The 17,702-nt window shown below is 39.1% G+C and overlaps 1 protein-coding gene across 1 annotated transcript in view; it reads right to left on the bottom strand.

Annotated features, from left to right (window-relative positions):
• The window catches only part of aass (aminoadipate-semialdehyde synthase), a 49,008-nt gene extending 31,644 nt beyond the window's left edge, over nucleotides 1-17,364 (bottom strand). The window contains exons 1-7 of the mRNA XM_063479000.1: nucleotides 17,225-17,364; nucleotides 13,391-13,627; nucleotides 11,163-11,339; nucleotides 7,757-7,841; nucleotides 1,988-2,055; nucleotides 1,729-1,875; nucleotides 1,547-1,625 (exon numbers count right to left, since the gene is read on the bottom strand). Coding sequence (XP_063335070.1) covers nucleotides 1,547-1,625; nucleotides 1,729-1,875; nucleotides 1,988-2,055; nucleotides 7,757-7,841; nucleotides 11,163-11,339; nucleotides 13,391-13,609 — 775 coding nt within the window. The 5' untranslated portion in view covers nucleotides 13,610-13,627; nucleotides 17,225-17,364. The remainder of the gene's footprint in view (nucleotides 1-1,546; nucleotides 1,626-1,728; nucleotides 1,876-1,987; nucleotides 2,056-7,756; nucleotides 7,842-11,162; nucleotides 11,340-13,390; nucleotides 13,628-17,224) is intronic.
• Between the last annotated feature and the right edge of the window lie 338 nt (nucleotides 17,365-17,702).

Genomic DNA, 17,702 nt, shown 5'->3' with positions numbered 1-17,702 from the left:
AGGAATACAATTAACTTTAGCCATAAATTAGTATATATCTAATCTTAATGTCACATTAATGATTCTAGTAATATTTTGACTTAATCTTTGAATCCTAATAATTAGAGAGGTTTACTGTGGTGGGATGTGGAGTTGTGTGTGGTGTGGAACAACAAAGGTAGATGGAAAGCTGCTCTCATAAAAGCAAAGGAAAACACTGCAAATAAATATCACTTGACTTGCCAACTTGCAACTAACCAGGGAACATCATTCATGTCTCACAGACTAAAAGGACTGTACGAATTACTGGCATTAAATCTGTTCAGACCAACTTCTACCACCCTCAGACTGATGGGGTGGTGGAACGGCTGAATAAGACTTTAAGCTCCATGATTCGCAAGTTCATTTACGCGGATGAACGTAATTAGGATTGCCAGTTAGACCCTCTTTCGTTTACAGTGAGGGAGGTGCCCCAGAGTTTCATGGGATTTTCTCCCTTTGAGTAACTGCTCAGCAGAACTACACTACTGCCCCTTGTGATGTGATAGCTTTGTTTGAAAAATCTTTACCGAGCATAACACCCCAGTAGATCTCAGACCCAGCAACAACCTCAGACAATAAAATGGAAAAACACTGGAAAAAAAGAAAAAAAAAGAAAACAATGTTGTGTATGTTATATGATGAGCAGTTCTCAGACCAACACATAGGAGGGATGAAACATCCACTCCAAAGGTACGTAGCACCACAAGAGAGATCCAGGTCTTTAGGACAAGATTCAGCTATAATTTCACTTAAATGAGGGGACACACTGTTTTGATAATGCTAATATTCACATTTTGGACAGAGAAGATGGATGGTTTCAAGTAAATGTAAATGAGTACATTGATATCCACTGAATAGAGGTAGTGACTAACAACACCAAACAGGTGCCACCTATAATACAGTCCTGAGATCACTTTCCAAGTGATTCACCTCCAATTCACACCTTGTCGCATGTGATCCTAATGACTCACATGATGGCAGAACGGGTCAGTGACTCTCAGTATCTCAAAGTTGACAACCCCACAAAAATAGGGATAGAGATGACAGACGTTTTATTATCATCAGCTGGTATATTTTGTCATATCCCACAGCCCTAAAATAAATTGTCAGATATTTAGTTTTTTTTAGGTTCATGACTTTCCAATTTATTCACAGAGGCAAAAAATAAAGGAACATAGTAAAAGTTTGGTTAATAGTAAGAACTTTTTGATCAATCTAGAAATTTATAAATGTTGTTATTTTCTAAACACATTTAATTTGTATTATAATCTGTAAGCAATGTTTAGTTTAAGTCCTTGTGCTTTTTGTGGTATCCATGTTTTTTCCACATTCCAAATAACAGATCAGATGGACCATTTCCCCAAAGAACTTGGAGAACCCATGGGGTCAGAGCCGACCCCATTGGTTTTCTAGGGAAACCATGGGGTCAAATTTGACCCCATGGGTTCTCCAGGGTTAAAGTGCTACAACCCACCACGGTCACTCCAACAGCTGAAAATTGCATGATGCTCAAAATATTTCATACCTCCTGTTTCAGAGACGTCCTTCAACTCGTGAGGTTCAACATATTCAACAGGAAGCTCGTTGATGATGTCTTGGGCTCCCTGCAAGAAAGAAAAAAGTAGCATAAAATGAAACATTCATCACAAAATCCTCCTTAATGTATTTTTTCTGACTGAGTGTTTGGTTGTGTCTAAGTTTTTGTACCTTGGAGACATTTCCTGTTCCAGTGAAGCAAAATGTGAGGGGTCCAATGGATTTGGGCATAAGCCCCATTGAAATTTCATACCCACAATCCCTGACTGCTTGGATGGCCTGGCTCACATTCCTATAGTTATGAGCCATACCGATGTGCTGGATATGAATCATGTGGAGAAAAGGACATCACATGTGAACTCTTTATAAGGACAAAGTTGTTTTTTGTTTTTAACATTTTTTTGAAATGATAAAGAATGGCCACTCTTACCATAAACGGAGTGTGGTGGCCGAGAGCCAAGAAGCGCAGCCCCAATCCATGCAAAATGTTAATCATTCCTGAACAAAAAGAAAGACAGATTCATTTACTTCAAAAAGAACAATTTACTAAATAATAACACACAAAATAGTAATTTATAATGTGGTCATCATAAACGATTAAAATGGCAGAAATATTTATAAGACAGAAAAAGCTGGTTATTAATTTAAGGTTAGAGGGTGATTTTTAGTATTCTGTGCCATTTAAGCTCCCATGACAGACGAACTATTGTATGTTGTATAAAAATACAGGCCATTCAAAATGGCTCAGTATGTATTTGTAAAAGCTTGCCTTACACCATCAAACTCTCATCTACCATAGAAAACCATCTTACATATGCAAAATTATGTTCTTAATTGTCTTCTAGTTACATGACTTACAGCTAGTTGTATATATTTTTGGAGGGAAATCATCTACAAGAACCAGAATAAACAGCTTTTTCTATCTGATTTCTCAGATTTTTTGTTCCGATTTAGGTTCAGATAAAATAATTATTTTGGGTGATTTAAACATTATTGCACATGCTCAAAAAAGTAGCGTCAACATGGCATTTGATCTACTATTAGACTCAATTGGCTTCTCCCAAATTGTAAAAGAACCCACCCACCACTTTAATCACACTCTAGATCTTGTTTTGACATATGGCATAGAAACTGAACATTTAACAGTATTCCCTTAAAACCCTCTTTAGTCTGATCATTTCTTGACAATAGTTAAATTTATGATAATGGATTACACAGCAGTGGCTAATACAGTCATGGCAAAAGTTTTGAGAATGACACTGTTAGAGTGAATTGTTAAATGTTTGTCATTTTTATGCTTACCATCCATTTCTACATTGTAAAGCAATTCCACAGTCCCCCTCCCCAGATTCTTGAGTTTTTGGGTGAGGGGCTGTAGGTTTGATTACAGACACATCCTATCTGGAAGGTCTGTTTGATGTAAGCTTCCTGCCCAGCAGGAGGTCTCACTCACACACACACACACACACACACACACACACACACACACACACACACACACACACACACACACACACAGTGCCTCGTCTTTGTAACCAAGGGGGGTTAAGAGGGGAGGTACGTGTTGTAAACTATTGTGTGAACTGTAACAGTTTGTCAATAAATAGCTGCGAGGGAAGCTGCTCTTTGAAGGACTTTGGGCTGGAGACAGGTTAGGAGCGTGAGCTCCAAGAGCTGGTTCTTGACCAAAGGCCTCCCTTGCGCAAGTAATCGATCGAACGCTGTTGCCTTGTTTTCTTTCATGATAAATAAGTCTCTAGAACTAGCGGGGTTTGTGGGAACAGACCCAACAGACACAAATATTGGTTTTCAGAAATTCTTTATCATGGCAATTTGCATAAACTCCAGAATGTTATGAAGAGTGATCAGATGAATTGCAAAGTCCTTCTTTGCCATGAAAATGAACTTAATCCCCCAAAAAAACTATTTCCACTGCATTTCATCAGTGCCATAAAAGGACCTGCTCAGATCATTTCAATAACCGTCTCTTTAACACAGGAGAGACTGATTGAGTGATTGAGTTAGAATAGCAGATTGGAATCGTTAAAATGAGGGTGATCCTTGAAACCATTCTTCTTCCTGTTAATCATGGTTACCTGCAAGAAAACACATGCAGCCACTATTGTGTTGCATAAAGAGGGCTTCACAGGCAAGGATGTTGTTGCTACTAAGATTGCAGCTAAATCAACCATTTATCAGATCATCAAGAATTTCAAGGAAAGAGGTTCAAATGTTGTGAAGAAGGCTTCAGCACACTCAAGAAAGTCCAGCAAGGGCCAGGACAGTCTCCTAAAGATGATTCAGCTGCAGGATCGGGGTGCCATCTGTGCAGATCTTGCTCAGGAATGGCAGCAAGCAGGTGCGAGTGCATCTGCACACTCTGTGAGCTGAAAACTCTTGGAGGATGGCCTGGTGTCAAGAAGGGCAGCAAATAAGCCACTTGTCTTCCCTAAAAATATCAGGGACAGGCCGATATTCTGCAAGACGTACAGTGAGTGGACTGCTGAGGACTCAGGTAAAGTCATTTTCTCTGATGAAGCCCCTTTCTGATTGTTTGGGGCATCTGCAAAAAGGATTGTCCAGATAAGAAAAGGCGAGCACTACCATCAGACCTGCCTCAAGCCAACAGTAAAGCATCCTGAGACCATTCATGTGGGGTGCTGCTTTTCAACCAAGGAAGTGGGATCGCTCACAATTTTGCCAAAAAACACAGCCATGAATAAAGAATGGTATCAAAACATCCTCCGACAGCAACTTCTTCCAACCATCCAAGAACAGTTTTGTGATGAACAATGCCTTTTCCAGCCTGATGGAGCACCGTGCCGTAAGGCCAAAGTGATAATAACTAAGGGGCTCGGGGAACAAAACATTGAAATTTTGCATCCAATGGCAAGGAAACTCCCCAGACCATAATCCAATTAAGAACTTGTCGTCAATCCTTAACAAGCAGGTGGACAAACAAAAGCCCACTAATTGTGACAAACTCCAAGCATTGATTATGAAAGAATGGGTTGCCATCAATCAGGATTTGGCCCAGAAGCTTGAAAATGAAGAGCCAACACTGCAAATATTGACTCTTTGCATAAACTTAATGTAATTGTCAATAAAAACCTTTGAAACGTATACAGTGCTTGTAATTATACTTCAATACGTCACAGAAACAACTGACAAAAAGATCTACAAACACTAAAGCAGCAAACTTTGTGAAAAGCAATATTTGTGTCATTCTCAAAACGTTTGGCCACAACTGTCTGTACTGTCTGCTTGTCTATCACTCCCACTTATTTCAGTTTGTGTCAGAGGATGAAAATAATGACACAGTCTACATTACATTTATTTTTATTCCATAAAAGGATGAGAGCGTGATGGTAAAGTGCAAACTGCATCCAGGACAGAACGAACTGCATTAAGCTTCTAACACAACTTCAGCTCTTTGCCAGTGCCTGCACAACAATTAGGGGAAATACCTCCAACATGCACAAACATTTGACCACACAGAATACAATTCAATTGCACAGATGTAATATCTTCGCTAAATTCTTATCAATTCCCATTCCTACTCCCTGGTATAACTCTCAAACTTAAAAATAGAACCCGTAAGTTGGGGAGGAAATGCCATCTCAATTTAGAAGATCTTTTTTTTCAATAAAGATCTTCACAAATAAAGATTTTAACAGTGTTGGGAAGGTTACTTTTAAAATGTATTCCACTACAGATTACAGAATACATGCCCCAAAATGTATTCTGTAACGTATTCCTTTACGTTACTCAGTGAGAGTAACGTATTCTGAATACTTTGGATTACTTAATATATTATCATGCTTTTTACAACTACATGAATGTACTATTGCTGTGTGATTTATTACTATTACTGGAGGCTACTCGTCATACCAATACCAACTAGATTTTTAAATCTTAATATAAAATGAGTAACAGTAGGGTGGACATTAGGTAAGGCTGCACTTTTTGCAGCGATCTCGTATAGAAAACTATTCCGTGCGTCTATAAAACAGGTCCGCGGCTCTGAACCGTAGTAAAGGGACCTCTGGCTAATACGTCGGGCTCGTAGCTGAAAACTAGCTTTACTTTGTTGTCTGGGTCAACTTTGCTAGTGAGAGACAGAGAGAGGCGTTGAAAGGCTGCTCCAACGGAACTTATTGTTTCGGAGGAAAACACGAACACAGTGTACAGTCGAGTCTTAATAGCTTACTTACAACTGGGCTACACTGCCCATGAGGCTACTTTCTTTAGGGCTATGCCCGTAACACTCTTTCTATTGCCTTCATATTAAATAATTTTTTGAACAATAATTTTAAAAAATATTTCTTCAGGTCATTATGCGGGCCGCAACTAGAGGTGACATGGGCCGTGAGATTGAGAAACAGGCATTAGAGGCTCTTAATGCGTGTTTTGTTTGGGTTTCCACCGGCGTGGAATTACCAAAAATAGAGAGAGCATAGCCTAACATATGAAACAGGAAAAGACCGCCGTGTAATCCCTTTATTTCAACAAAGTAACTGTATTCTGAATACCACCTTTTTAAACAGTAACTGTAACGGAATACAGTTACTCATATTTTGTATATTAAATACGTAACGCCGCTACATGTATTCCGTTACTCCCCAACACTGGATTTTAACCATTAGGAAAACAATTATTTACAGCTACTCTCAATACAATTGATATTTAAAGGGGGAGATGGATTGGTCCCAAGCTTTGGGTAGTGGCCAAAAGAACAAGATCGTGGAAATGAGCATAGGAAACCGCAGAAAATGAGTTTTGTGACTGGCCTTTTCCTACCTTCATCTATGATATCAATTTGAAAATCCTTCCTGAGTTATTGCATTCACAAAATTTTAAACTTGACCTCTGACCTTTAAACTTTATATCAAGGTAATTGAGATTTAAACTCATCAAACATTTTTAGTAAATGCAACTATGGTTTGAAAATCCTAAGTGACATCCTTTTAGAGTTATTGCATTCAGAAAATTTTCAGACAACTTGACCTCTGACAAACTCTGCTACGGTATTGATTTGAAGCTCCTACGTCATGTTATAATGGTGTAGATGTTAATTAAGAATAATAATAATTCAGTGTCCAGAGTTTTACTGACCCATGTACATTCTTATCGGACTGTGAAAAGCTTTTATTTGTATATTTTTAAATATTAATGCGATCTAATTAACACAGTATTTTATATTACAGCCCGCTTACTGCAGGTATCTACAAGTACGGCTGCCGTCAGAATTCATTAAGCTGTACAATTTAAACATGATATCAGGTATCAATCATGGTCTCAATACTATCAAGTTAGCAGTTCATCTGCATGTTTTAATACAACTTCTTGAGGCTTACTGCAGCGGTGGATGGAGCAGCTATAAGTTTGTTCTTATTAACGTTAGAATTTGTTGATCAGGTCCTTTGATGAAGGATTCCCACTAGCATTTTTCTCAGTGAATGTATTAATGGTGCTGTTTATGCTATAAACATGTTTTCTTTCACGCAACCTGAGCTCACTGTCTTGGTACCGGATGAATGAGGTAAGCTGTATAAAGCGCTTTGAGTGCTCATGAGAACAGAAAAGCACTCTACAAGAACCAGTCCATTTACTGTTTGTCATAAAGAACACCCTTAAACCCTTTAAGCCTTTTGTTTTCTGACTTCACTGGGCCAGGAGGAGCTCTTCTTGATCCATCTAATTGTGGATATTTATGTATGGGGTCAATAGTGTAGTGTCTAGCACATTTTCCAAACATGCAAAAGATCTTTGGTTTAAGACCAGGAGGAAGCATAAATTCCTAGAAGGGTTGCGTCAGGAAGGGAGTCCGGCATAAAAATGTGCTGAATCAAGCACATGGATCCATGTCTAAAAATAAGGGAGCACACGAAAGAAGAGTATGGCTGGACAGAGGGATTTCTTATGAGTCCTACTTTCATTATTTTTTTATGTCAGTAATGACATAAAATTCTGTAGCAGTTTATACTGAATAACAGATTTTGACATTGCAAGTCCGAGTTAACAGTGTCAACAGTGGTTTGACTGATCAAATGATAAAGGCCATGTTTTTACAAATGATTCACTTCTGTCCATGATCAGACCTGATCTCCACTGATCCCAAAGTTTGCTACAGTGCAACTCTTTCTTGACAGTCGGGGAAATAATTAACAAGATTAGGAATCCAAGCAGCCTTTCTTACCTGCGACACCAGCCCACTGGCCAAATGCTACAATCCGGTAACCATTAGCATCAACCATCTTCTCATAATCAATGAGCCGGACCTCCTGCACAGACAAAAGAAACTTTGTTAGTGTTTTTGCAGAGTGTGAATTTAAATGGAAAATGAAATCCAGCCTTCGGCATTTCTTTATTTACTGCACATCAAAATCATCAAAATCATTAGTTGAGTAGCAACAGCTAGAAATCTGAATCAGTTTTCATTATTTGTTGAGAAGTTTGGACACAGTCATTTATGGGTTTTCTTTATTTATGTATTTATTATTTATTTTTCATTTTAGTGTATTTTGTTTTTAGATTTTTCAAAGTGAACAGCAATCATTTTAAACTCCCAAACACCTGTGGGAAAAACTCCTATGCTCCTATTATTATTTTCTTTATTAATAAATTCACCTTATTATTGGCAACACAACACCTACTCTTCTTCTGGAAAACAGTGCCCTGTACCACACTCAGTGGTACAGGGCACTGTATAGTTTCACTGGCTCTTCTATATTTATACTAAATAATTTTCATTACTTTATATACCACTTCATTTAAATATGACAACTTAATCTATAATAATACAGAGTAACAGATTTTATTTATATTCTATATTAATGACTCAAATCATGCAAATCCATGTCCCCCTTTAAGCAGTGATTACATTGTGCAACATGGACGGTTGTAGACATCATAAGTGTGAAGTCAACCATTTGGCTACATGTGCAATTTTTGCATTGTAATGGTAAATCTCTACAGAAGTGTCTGCCCATAAAAAAAACAGGAAGATGAGCAGAAATCAGCACAGACTGTCATGCTCACTGTCTGATGACAATGATGTTTGGACCCAAGGAGACCCCAGGAGATATAAAGAATAATCAAGGTCTTAACCCCACATACTGTGAGATGCGACTCCCTACTGAGAGAGGACCACTGCTGTCAGGCTACAGCAAGTTCATAAAAAAAATTTAACAGACGTAAAGATTGTGAACTATGACAGCTTTGGTTTTAACTTAATCTTAATCCAGTTTTGGTGTTAATGTGTCAAAAAATGAAAACAATCATTGCTGGAAGCAGTTAACAAGCTTGTTTTCATTAACATTTAAACTGTCTGAGCAGGTGATTGAAAGGACTGAAAATAAAGGTGTTGGCTTTTTATCCCAAAAATTGATCACAGCGCAGGTGAATTTGTGTGTGTGTGTGTGTGTGTGTGTGTGTGTGTGTGTGTGTGTGTGTGTGTGTGTGTGTGTGTGTGTGTGTGTGTGTGTGTGTGTGTGTGTACGGGTTCGTACTATCCTGGTGGGGACCAAAATCTGACTTTTACTATCCTGGTGGGGACTTTCTGCACCGTGGGGACCAAAATCCAGGTCCCCTTGGGGTTGAAAGCAATTTTCACACTCAAAATGCGGTTTTACTGTCAGGGTTACAATTAGGTTATGGTTAGGTTTAGGGTAAGGGTTAGGGTTAGGCATTCATTTTTAATGGTTAGGGTTAGGGTAAGGGGCTAGGGAAAGCATTATGTCAATGGGATGTCCCCACGAGGATAGCAAACCAGACATGTGTGTGTGTGTGTGTGTGTGTGTCAGAGAGGAGAACCTGCAGGTCTCTACTGCTGTTGGGATTGAATCACAACAAAAATAAAACACATGCTGGAAAATGTGTGTCAGGCGAGTCTTGGTTTCAGGTTTCAACACTCTTGCCTGTCATTGACCTTGTGAAGGGTGATCATAGGATTGCTTCACTTTGCCTGCAGTGCTTGAACTGAAACTTGAGAAGAGTTCAACTACTCAAGCAGCAACATCTCAACTAATCCATTTAGGTTATTAAAATATTCACAGAGAGCAACATAATTGCTTGTGGAATTTTGCTCCCAAAACGAAACAGCCGATCACTGCAATGAGTAATCAGTCTGTTGTATATGAATAAAGTTTGTAACCAGCAGCTAGTTTGGTGATCAGAGCACAGTTAGCTTGCACTACATTTTTTGTTGTTGCTTATAATGGTCCTTTTAACAAAAGCCCCAAATGACAGGTGCAACCACTGTCAAGTGTTGAAGCAACACGTACATCTAAATCCTGCCTTAAACCCTCACGCTGTTGAGTTCTTGAACCTAGGATCTTCTTGCTGTAAGGAAAAAGTGCTGACCACCACACTGCCCACCTTTGTCTTTGACTCAGCATATTACTTAAAAGAAGAAAAACTCATACTGTTTAAAAAAAAGTTATTTTCAAGGCTAGCAAAAGAAGAGAAAAGAGACAGTTGGGAGGAACTTCTTGTATCTCAGATAAATACAGACTTTCCCTGCATCATTTAGTTGTATACTGGAAATAGGGCTGGGCAATATGAGGAAAACATAATATCACAATGTTTTTGGCTATATCACGATCTATATCACAATATGTTTAAATAACCTCCAAAAACAAATGTTATTTTCAACCATATAGTGCCTAAAATTGCACTGGTCTACTCATTCAAATCGACCACTCAATATTTTTTTCTACTTTGAATAAAAAAAAATCTGAACGAATTTAAATGTTTTATTTTAAACATGTTTTAACCATCAGCTGCACACAGAGGTTTTTTTTTTTTACAGATGACAATACTGTCACAGTAAGTCTCTCTGTGGTCAACACCAGACCTTTAACAAACAAAAGATCATAGCAACAAAAATTTACAACAAGCAAGAATTCACGAGACAAAACAAAACCGTTAAATTAAAAAGGTTCTCTTTTGTGCTTCTAACCTATAAGGTTATAATAAAAAATGTGATCACCTCAAATTACAGAAACATCAGCCTAGACAGTGACTATAAAAACGAGTGACCAAGAACAGTCGCAGGTGTCACAGCTGGTTCATTTAACGTTTTCTTTGGTGTGTGGGGAGATGCTGAAATGCAGAGTTTAAAACAGGCTTCATTTTGCAGTGGATGACTTTTCAGCTGGTGGAATACATTTGTGGTACTGCTACCTTTTGCGGCAATATTTTTAGAGGATGTTTTGCAAATTACCACATTTTGTTCGATCTAAACCACAGCGAGTCTCATTATCTCGCTCGTCTAAAACTCCCGCTGTCGCCATGTTTTTCCCCACCTGGTAGTATATAAACACGCACGCTCAGTGCAGTGTGTCAGGTAGAAAACTTTCCGGTTAGGAGGGGGGATTAATGATGTAATTCACTGAGAAAAAAAACTCAGCGAATTAAATGCAGACAGCTTAATATTGCCATGGCAATTTATACTTGATGGTTACGATAAAGCCATTTTAACCATCATATTTGGAAAAACCCGCGATACCATCAAGTATATTCGATATATCGCCCACCCCTAACTGGAAACATAAATAAACTGACTGAAAAGCAGGACCACTGCAGGGTTTTTTAGGGCTTACCTTTTTCAGTACGTCATCCAAGAGCCCCATGTTGGCTTCCTGAGCCTTAATGGTGTGTGAGAAAAAAGCGTACGTCTTCCTGGGAATGATCTTCTCCTCCGGCGGCCTCTTCACTCCAATTATCAGTGATGCATCTGAAATGTTCTCCTGAATGATAGCCCCTGCCTTCATATAGTACTGAAAGCAAAGTACAGTCTAAATGTTATGGCTTACAAAATGTTTTTAATGTGTCTTCAAGTTTGTCTGTATTTTTAGTCCCATAAGCTATACATTTTATAGGTACAATATGTTTTTAGAGGAAGCAAAGATGCCTAAAAGTCACCAAATGTAAAATCGCTAAATACTATCCAAAAAAATTGATTCTATTTATCTGGACGTAGCATTTTCAGTGGAAGAAACGTTTCGTCACTCACCCGAGTGACTTCTTCAGTCTTAGCTGACTGCAGGCTTCCCCAACCTTATAAACAGTACATTTGCACAATGACTGAAACTAGAACCACTGACAAACAATGAGCTGTGAGGTCAGCTTGATCATTACTATGCAAATTGTCATGATCATTGATCAACAACCATTGATCAACAACCACTGATCAACACCCACTGATCAATGACCATGAGTATTCCCATTTGGGGAATGGCTGTAAGATGGCGAAAAATGTACCCTTAGGCCCCCTCCTCGATTCAGAGATGGTCTTTCCCTTTTCACGTAAACGGCCTCTTTGACTCCCCACTCAAACCAGCGTTCCTCCCTGTCCAGGATGTGTACATCCTCATCATTGAAAGAGTGTCCACTGGCCTGTAGGTGTAAACAGACTGCGGCCTGATGAGTTAGCTCTTCACTGTTGTGCCGTCTGCTTTGCTAGAGGTTGTTTGGTTTCCCCGGTGTATAAATCCTGGCAATCCTCCTGGCACTTAACAGCGTACACTATATTACTCTGTCTGTGTCAGGGGGCCCGATCCTTGGGATGGACGAATTTTTGGCGCAGCGTTTTGGGGTTTGAAAGTCACAGAAACGTGGTGTTTAGAGAAAACATGTCACAGCTGTTCTGATACTCCTGACACATAAAGGATCACTACGGGTTTTCGCTTAGGCAGCAGTTGTCCTTGTGGAGCGTTCTTTAGGCGCCTTCCCAGCTTTGACAAATCCAGCTGTGATAACCACATTTACTCAGGGCCTTCTTGATGTGATGTTCTTCTGCTTCCCTGGCCGCTGTGTCTGTGGGGATGGTGTTCACTCTGTGTTGTAGCTTCCTGATGACACCCAGTTTGTGCTCCACTGGATGATGAGAGTCAAACCTTAAATACTTAAAAGCTTTTTGGTTTACGGCACACATCAACTTTTAAATGTCCCTCATTACTGATGGAAATCTTACAGTCTAAGAAGGCTAACCTGCCACTTTTCATATCCTCCCTGGTGAATTTGATGTGTTGGTCCACTGAGTTAATGTGATCAGTGAATTGTAGTACGTCCTGAGATTTGATTTTCACCCAGGTGTGATCCACATACCTGAACCAATGACTTGGTGGTGTTTCAGGGTAGGATAACAGAGCACTCTGTTCCATTTCTTCCATGTACAAGTTGGCCACAATAGTTAAAACTGGAGAACCCATGGCACACCCATGTTTCTGCCTGTAGTAGTGATCCTTGAATGTGAAATATGTGGAATGAAGACACAGTTCCAAGAGCAAACGTACTTGGTCGGTGAACATCAAATGAAACCATCTGCCTGCATAATGACAGCTCTCATCTTCTCAACAAAATCAAAAGTGTTCTGCATGGTGTTCAGAGCTGCTTACCAACAGCTTGAGGATCGAAGCCAGAAACTTTGAGATGTTATAGGTGACCGAGTTGATTATACAGACAATGGGTCTTAAAGGTAAACCCTCTTTATATTATTGATATTATTATTGATATTAATGATCAAGAACCTCACCTCAAAGGTCATTGATCGTCAGTGGTGCTAATTTCAGTCATTATGCAAAGGTACTGTTTATATGGTTGGGGAAACCTGCATTCAGCTGAGACTCAAGGAGTCACTTGGATGAGTGACGAAACGTTTCTCCCACTGAAAACGTTATGTTAAGATGAACAGAATCAACTTTTTGGGATTTCCTTACCTGTATGATCGAGCATGCATCAAGATATTAAATACTACCTTCATAGATCTGAAAATCAAAAGAACACCACCCGAAGAAGTGAAAATTAGACAAAGTATTCCTTCTCTCACCTTCTCATGAATAGCTCTGCGATTGGATGGCTGTACCAGGACTTTTACGCCAGCATTTGTGAGCTCTTTGACATGTCGTGGTGCCAGTGGCGCCCTCCTCTCCCAGGGATTGACATCCTCGCGACGTATAGCCATGACGGCCCTGTGGTGCTCATAGCGCCGCTGGGCCACGAGGCCGGTGCACATTCCCTTACCTTGATGATGGAGGATTCGGAACATGACTTCACCTCCTCCTGCCTGAAAAAAAAAGAAGAGAAACAGAAATAGAAAGGGCAACCTGTAACAAGGCAAGGGAGAGTGTGACTGAAAGGTCAAAAATTTGCTGCTGGGAGAGAAGTGACATGAGCTCACAAGGAAGCTGTTCTTCCAGACCAGGAATCATATTAACATGTTATAACATTTAAATTATTTTTAACAACTACAATACTTTATTATTATTGATAATACTCACTTCAGTTTTATTTATATAGCACCAAATGCCTCAAAGTGATTATTATTACCTTGTCATTATTACGATAAGGTAAAGACCCTACAATAATACAGACAAAAACCCCAGCAATCAAATAATTCTCTGAGCAAGTACTCTTGTTCTATGGCCTCACCAAACTCCTTCCACACCCGAGTTTTTGTTTCAGCTGCCAGGCATTCCCATCAAACACTTTCTATATGTATGGGTGCATCCTCCCTTACAACCAGATCTACCTGACCTGACCTGCAATCTGGGGTGTTCTGGTGCCACATGCACTTATGGACCCTTGTGTTTGAACTAGGGATGTGCGTGACTAGTCATTCATATGACTAATCGTCACTATTGTCACTAGTTGGAACTGGGGATGGCACGATGCCACCTTTTTATTTTAGATACTGATATTGTAAATTTGGATATCTGAAAAACAAAGGAAGTGCAATATCAGCATGAAATGGTGTTTATATTCAACAAACAATTGTAGAATGGACCCTTGTATGCTTAAAGCCATCACATTTAACATCAGTTGTTTTTCTTGTTTTTCTGTTTTGAGTACAATTTAAATTCATTCATGCATTCAATATTGGAGAATGTGATTAATGGTTTCAAATGCCTTTGTTTAGACAGTTTTTTACCATTACATACTCAACAAATTTAACTTGATATTTGAGTGTTTTTCAACTTATGCTAGTTGGTTAGTCTAATTTATTTTCCTTGTTTAGTACACTAAGAAATTAGTCACCAGGAACATCCCTATTTTGAATGTAGTGTTCAACATGGACTTGCACATAAGTCCAATAACAAAACTCCACTCAGTTTAAGCTTACATAAAGCTCAGGCAGGCAGGCCGTTCCGCCCGATTACACCCAGCTGGCTCTTAACGTTGTTGCCTACGTCAGTGTTGAAGTCTCCCAGTAGGACAAGGGTGTCAGCAGGTGGAGCACCCTCAAATGCCCCACCAAGTGACTCCAAGAACGCTGGGTATTTTAAACTGTTCTTTGGCACATAAGCTCAAATGACAGTCAGTCTTCCCTTTGGGTAAGTGGAGCAACCCTCTCATGCACAATGAGAACCTCAGTATACTGGCAGCAAATTGATGGGATACAAGAATACCCACCCATGGATATTCTGGAGTTGCCTCTCACCGAGGGCAGACTGAAACAGAGCCCATTACAATGGTTCCCGAGCCCAAGCCATGCGTCGAGGTGAGCCCGACTATATCTAGCCAGTATCTCTCAATCTCATGCACTAGTACAGATTCCTTCCCCCACCAGCGAGATAATGTTCCGATATCCAGCCTCGATAGCCAGGGACTGGACCCCCAGTTTCCAATGATGATGGCAGCTACTTAGTTTTAATATTTCTCTTTCTGAGTCACAAAATAAACTTTTAAGATATTTTCAGGCGAGAATGTAGCTGTGTAAACTTCAAATATCTGCTCGATTTATCAAGACATCACATATTTGCAAAAGTGCTCTGACGTTTTCTGATTAAACAGAAATGTGAGATGGTCGAGAATTTGTCCTGTTATATTTGAGGGAGCAAGGAGCAGACGGCTGAGTTTATTAAACTCCACCGAGACAATCTACAAATTTCATTAAAAGTTTAATAAACTATTATCTTGTCTTTATTTTTAGTTAGCACATACCTTAAACACTTCAAGTTGTAAGCTAATGATAGTTAAATAAGAGCAGACGCATGCTGGTGCAATAGGCTGTATGTTTTACATCCAATGGATGCATGATCTGATTGGTCGACTAATCACAAAAATAATCGGTGACTAGTCGACTATCAAAATAATAGTTTGTGGCAGCCCTACATCCATGTACATACTGGAAATGACAGCTTCAACACGGCATTAAACCTTTCATTAGAGTCAACTGGCTTGATTCAAAATGCAAAAGAACCCACCCATTATTTTAGACACACTCTAGATCTTGTCCTGACATTTGGCATAGAAACTGATCATTTAACACTATTTCCTGAAAACCCTCTTTTGTCAGTCAATTTCCTAATAACATTTACATTTACAATAATGGATTACACCACAATGGAATAGATTACATCACAGCAGATGTCTTTCTGAATGCGCTGTAACCAAGTTTAAGGATATAATTAATCCACTGATATCTTCTTCAATGCCTTCAATGCGGAAAAAATTGTAGAGCAGCTACCTGAAGCTACTCCCACAGAGGTTGATTATCTTGTTATTATTTTTACTTCTTCACTGCATTCAACTCTAGATATTGTAGCTCCTCTAAAAAAGAAACCCTCACATCAGAAGTACTTGACTCCCTGGTGTAACTCACAAACACGCACCTTAAACCAGAGTACTCCTAAGCATGAGAGGAAATGGCGTCTCACCAGTAGGGCTGCAGCTAAAAATTATTTTGGTAGTTGACTAGTCTGCCAGATTTTTTGTGATTAGTCAGTTAGTCAATGATTATTTAAATAACTCTTATCTCTGCGTCCTCTGGGCAAATATCCTGTTCTAGTTTCCAGTACCTCACCTGCTTAAGTCTGCCCACCTGTTAATATCACCCTGTTGTCTTGTCCCACAACAAATTAAAATAATGACCTAGAAAATCAATTGGAAAAAAATGTATTTTTAACAATATTCAATAAGACTGTCAGAATAAAAATGAAATAAATAAAAATATTAAGTAATACAAATTAAAATACTAGTAGTATTTAAACATAAAAAAATAATGTGCACATGGGAAACTTTAAAAAATTACTTCTTTTTTTTTACCACTCAGTGGAACAAACCACATTTAATATTGTTACCAGACTGCGTTTTGTTATCTCGTGTAACTCTCCATTGAATCTTGGGCTTCAGTGCCTTATTGTTGTGAGGACTCGACATTAAGGCAAAAGGTTGGTGAACAATTAAAATGATTATACCTCACAACATTAATATGCATGTTTTGTCCTGTACTATTATTCTGCTTTATTTTTGATATAACTGCCATTTCCCATGGGCCATGCCCAAGTCAGAGTAAGGCTAAACAACACCTCAGTGCATTTGCCAGACACTTTAGAAATGCTCCTGAAAACGTACAAATAACAAAATTGGATGCTTCTGTTAAGTGAACCTTAATTACCACGGCATATCAAGTACATTACACTACTTTGTGATCGATAAGCTTGTTGAACACCACACTATTAACAATCATTGTCAAAAATCTAACAACACAGACACAGCAGTAAAATCAGTAAACATATAAGTGGACCTCTGCGTTGATTTTAGCTAGCAGTGTGGCTTTAATCGACACAGTCTGTTACCACATGAGTCAGTTCTGTTCAACACGCTTAACATTTCAAACGCTCAATAATGGGCTAGACGTGCTGCAGCTACCCGAACCCACCTTACTGACTGCTTTCTCTACACCACAACGGGTCCAGGCGATGAAATTAGGCGACTATTCACCGAAAATAGTGGAGGTGAGAAGACATTCAACTTTACGCAGACACTACTTCGCACGCGCACAGGCTAAACCAAGCTACTTCCGGTCACTATTTCAAAATAAAAGTAAAAAGTAAAACCTCACGTAAGCAACATTCTACGTACCTACATGCAATGTGATACGTAATATAATCTAACGTAATGAAACCAGCAGAGGTAGAGGTCCTACAGGGTATGACCGTTAGTGTTACAAATGCGTACGTGCGTAAGATATGTAAGCTAACATGCGTAAAAATTACAAATATTATTTTTGTGCAGCTTTTGAGGACTCACAAATGCGTGCATCCACAAATACGAAGCAATTTAATCACACGTAAACCTATTTTATGAATGCGTTCATTCAAACCTGGATAAATAGTGATTATTTACACACAACTTAT

This window comes from Pelmatolapia mariae, linkage group LG7 (assembly GCF_036321145.2).
Source record: "Pelmatolapia mariae isolate MD_Pm_ZW linkage group LG7, Pm_UMD_F_2, whole genome shotgun sequence".
Classification (NCBI taxonomy): Eukaryota; Metazoa; Chordata; class Actinopteri; order Cichliformes; family Cichlidae; genus Pelmatolapia; species Pelmatolapia mariae.
Note: the sequence above shows the minus strand (reverse complement) of the source record. Positions and strands in the feature narration are given on the sequence as shown.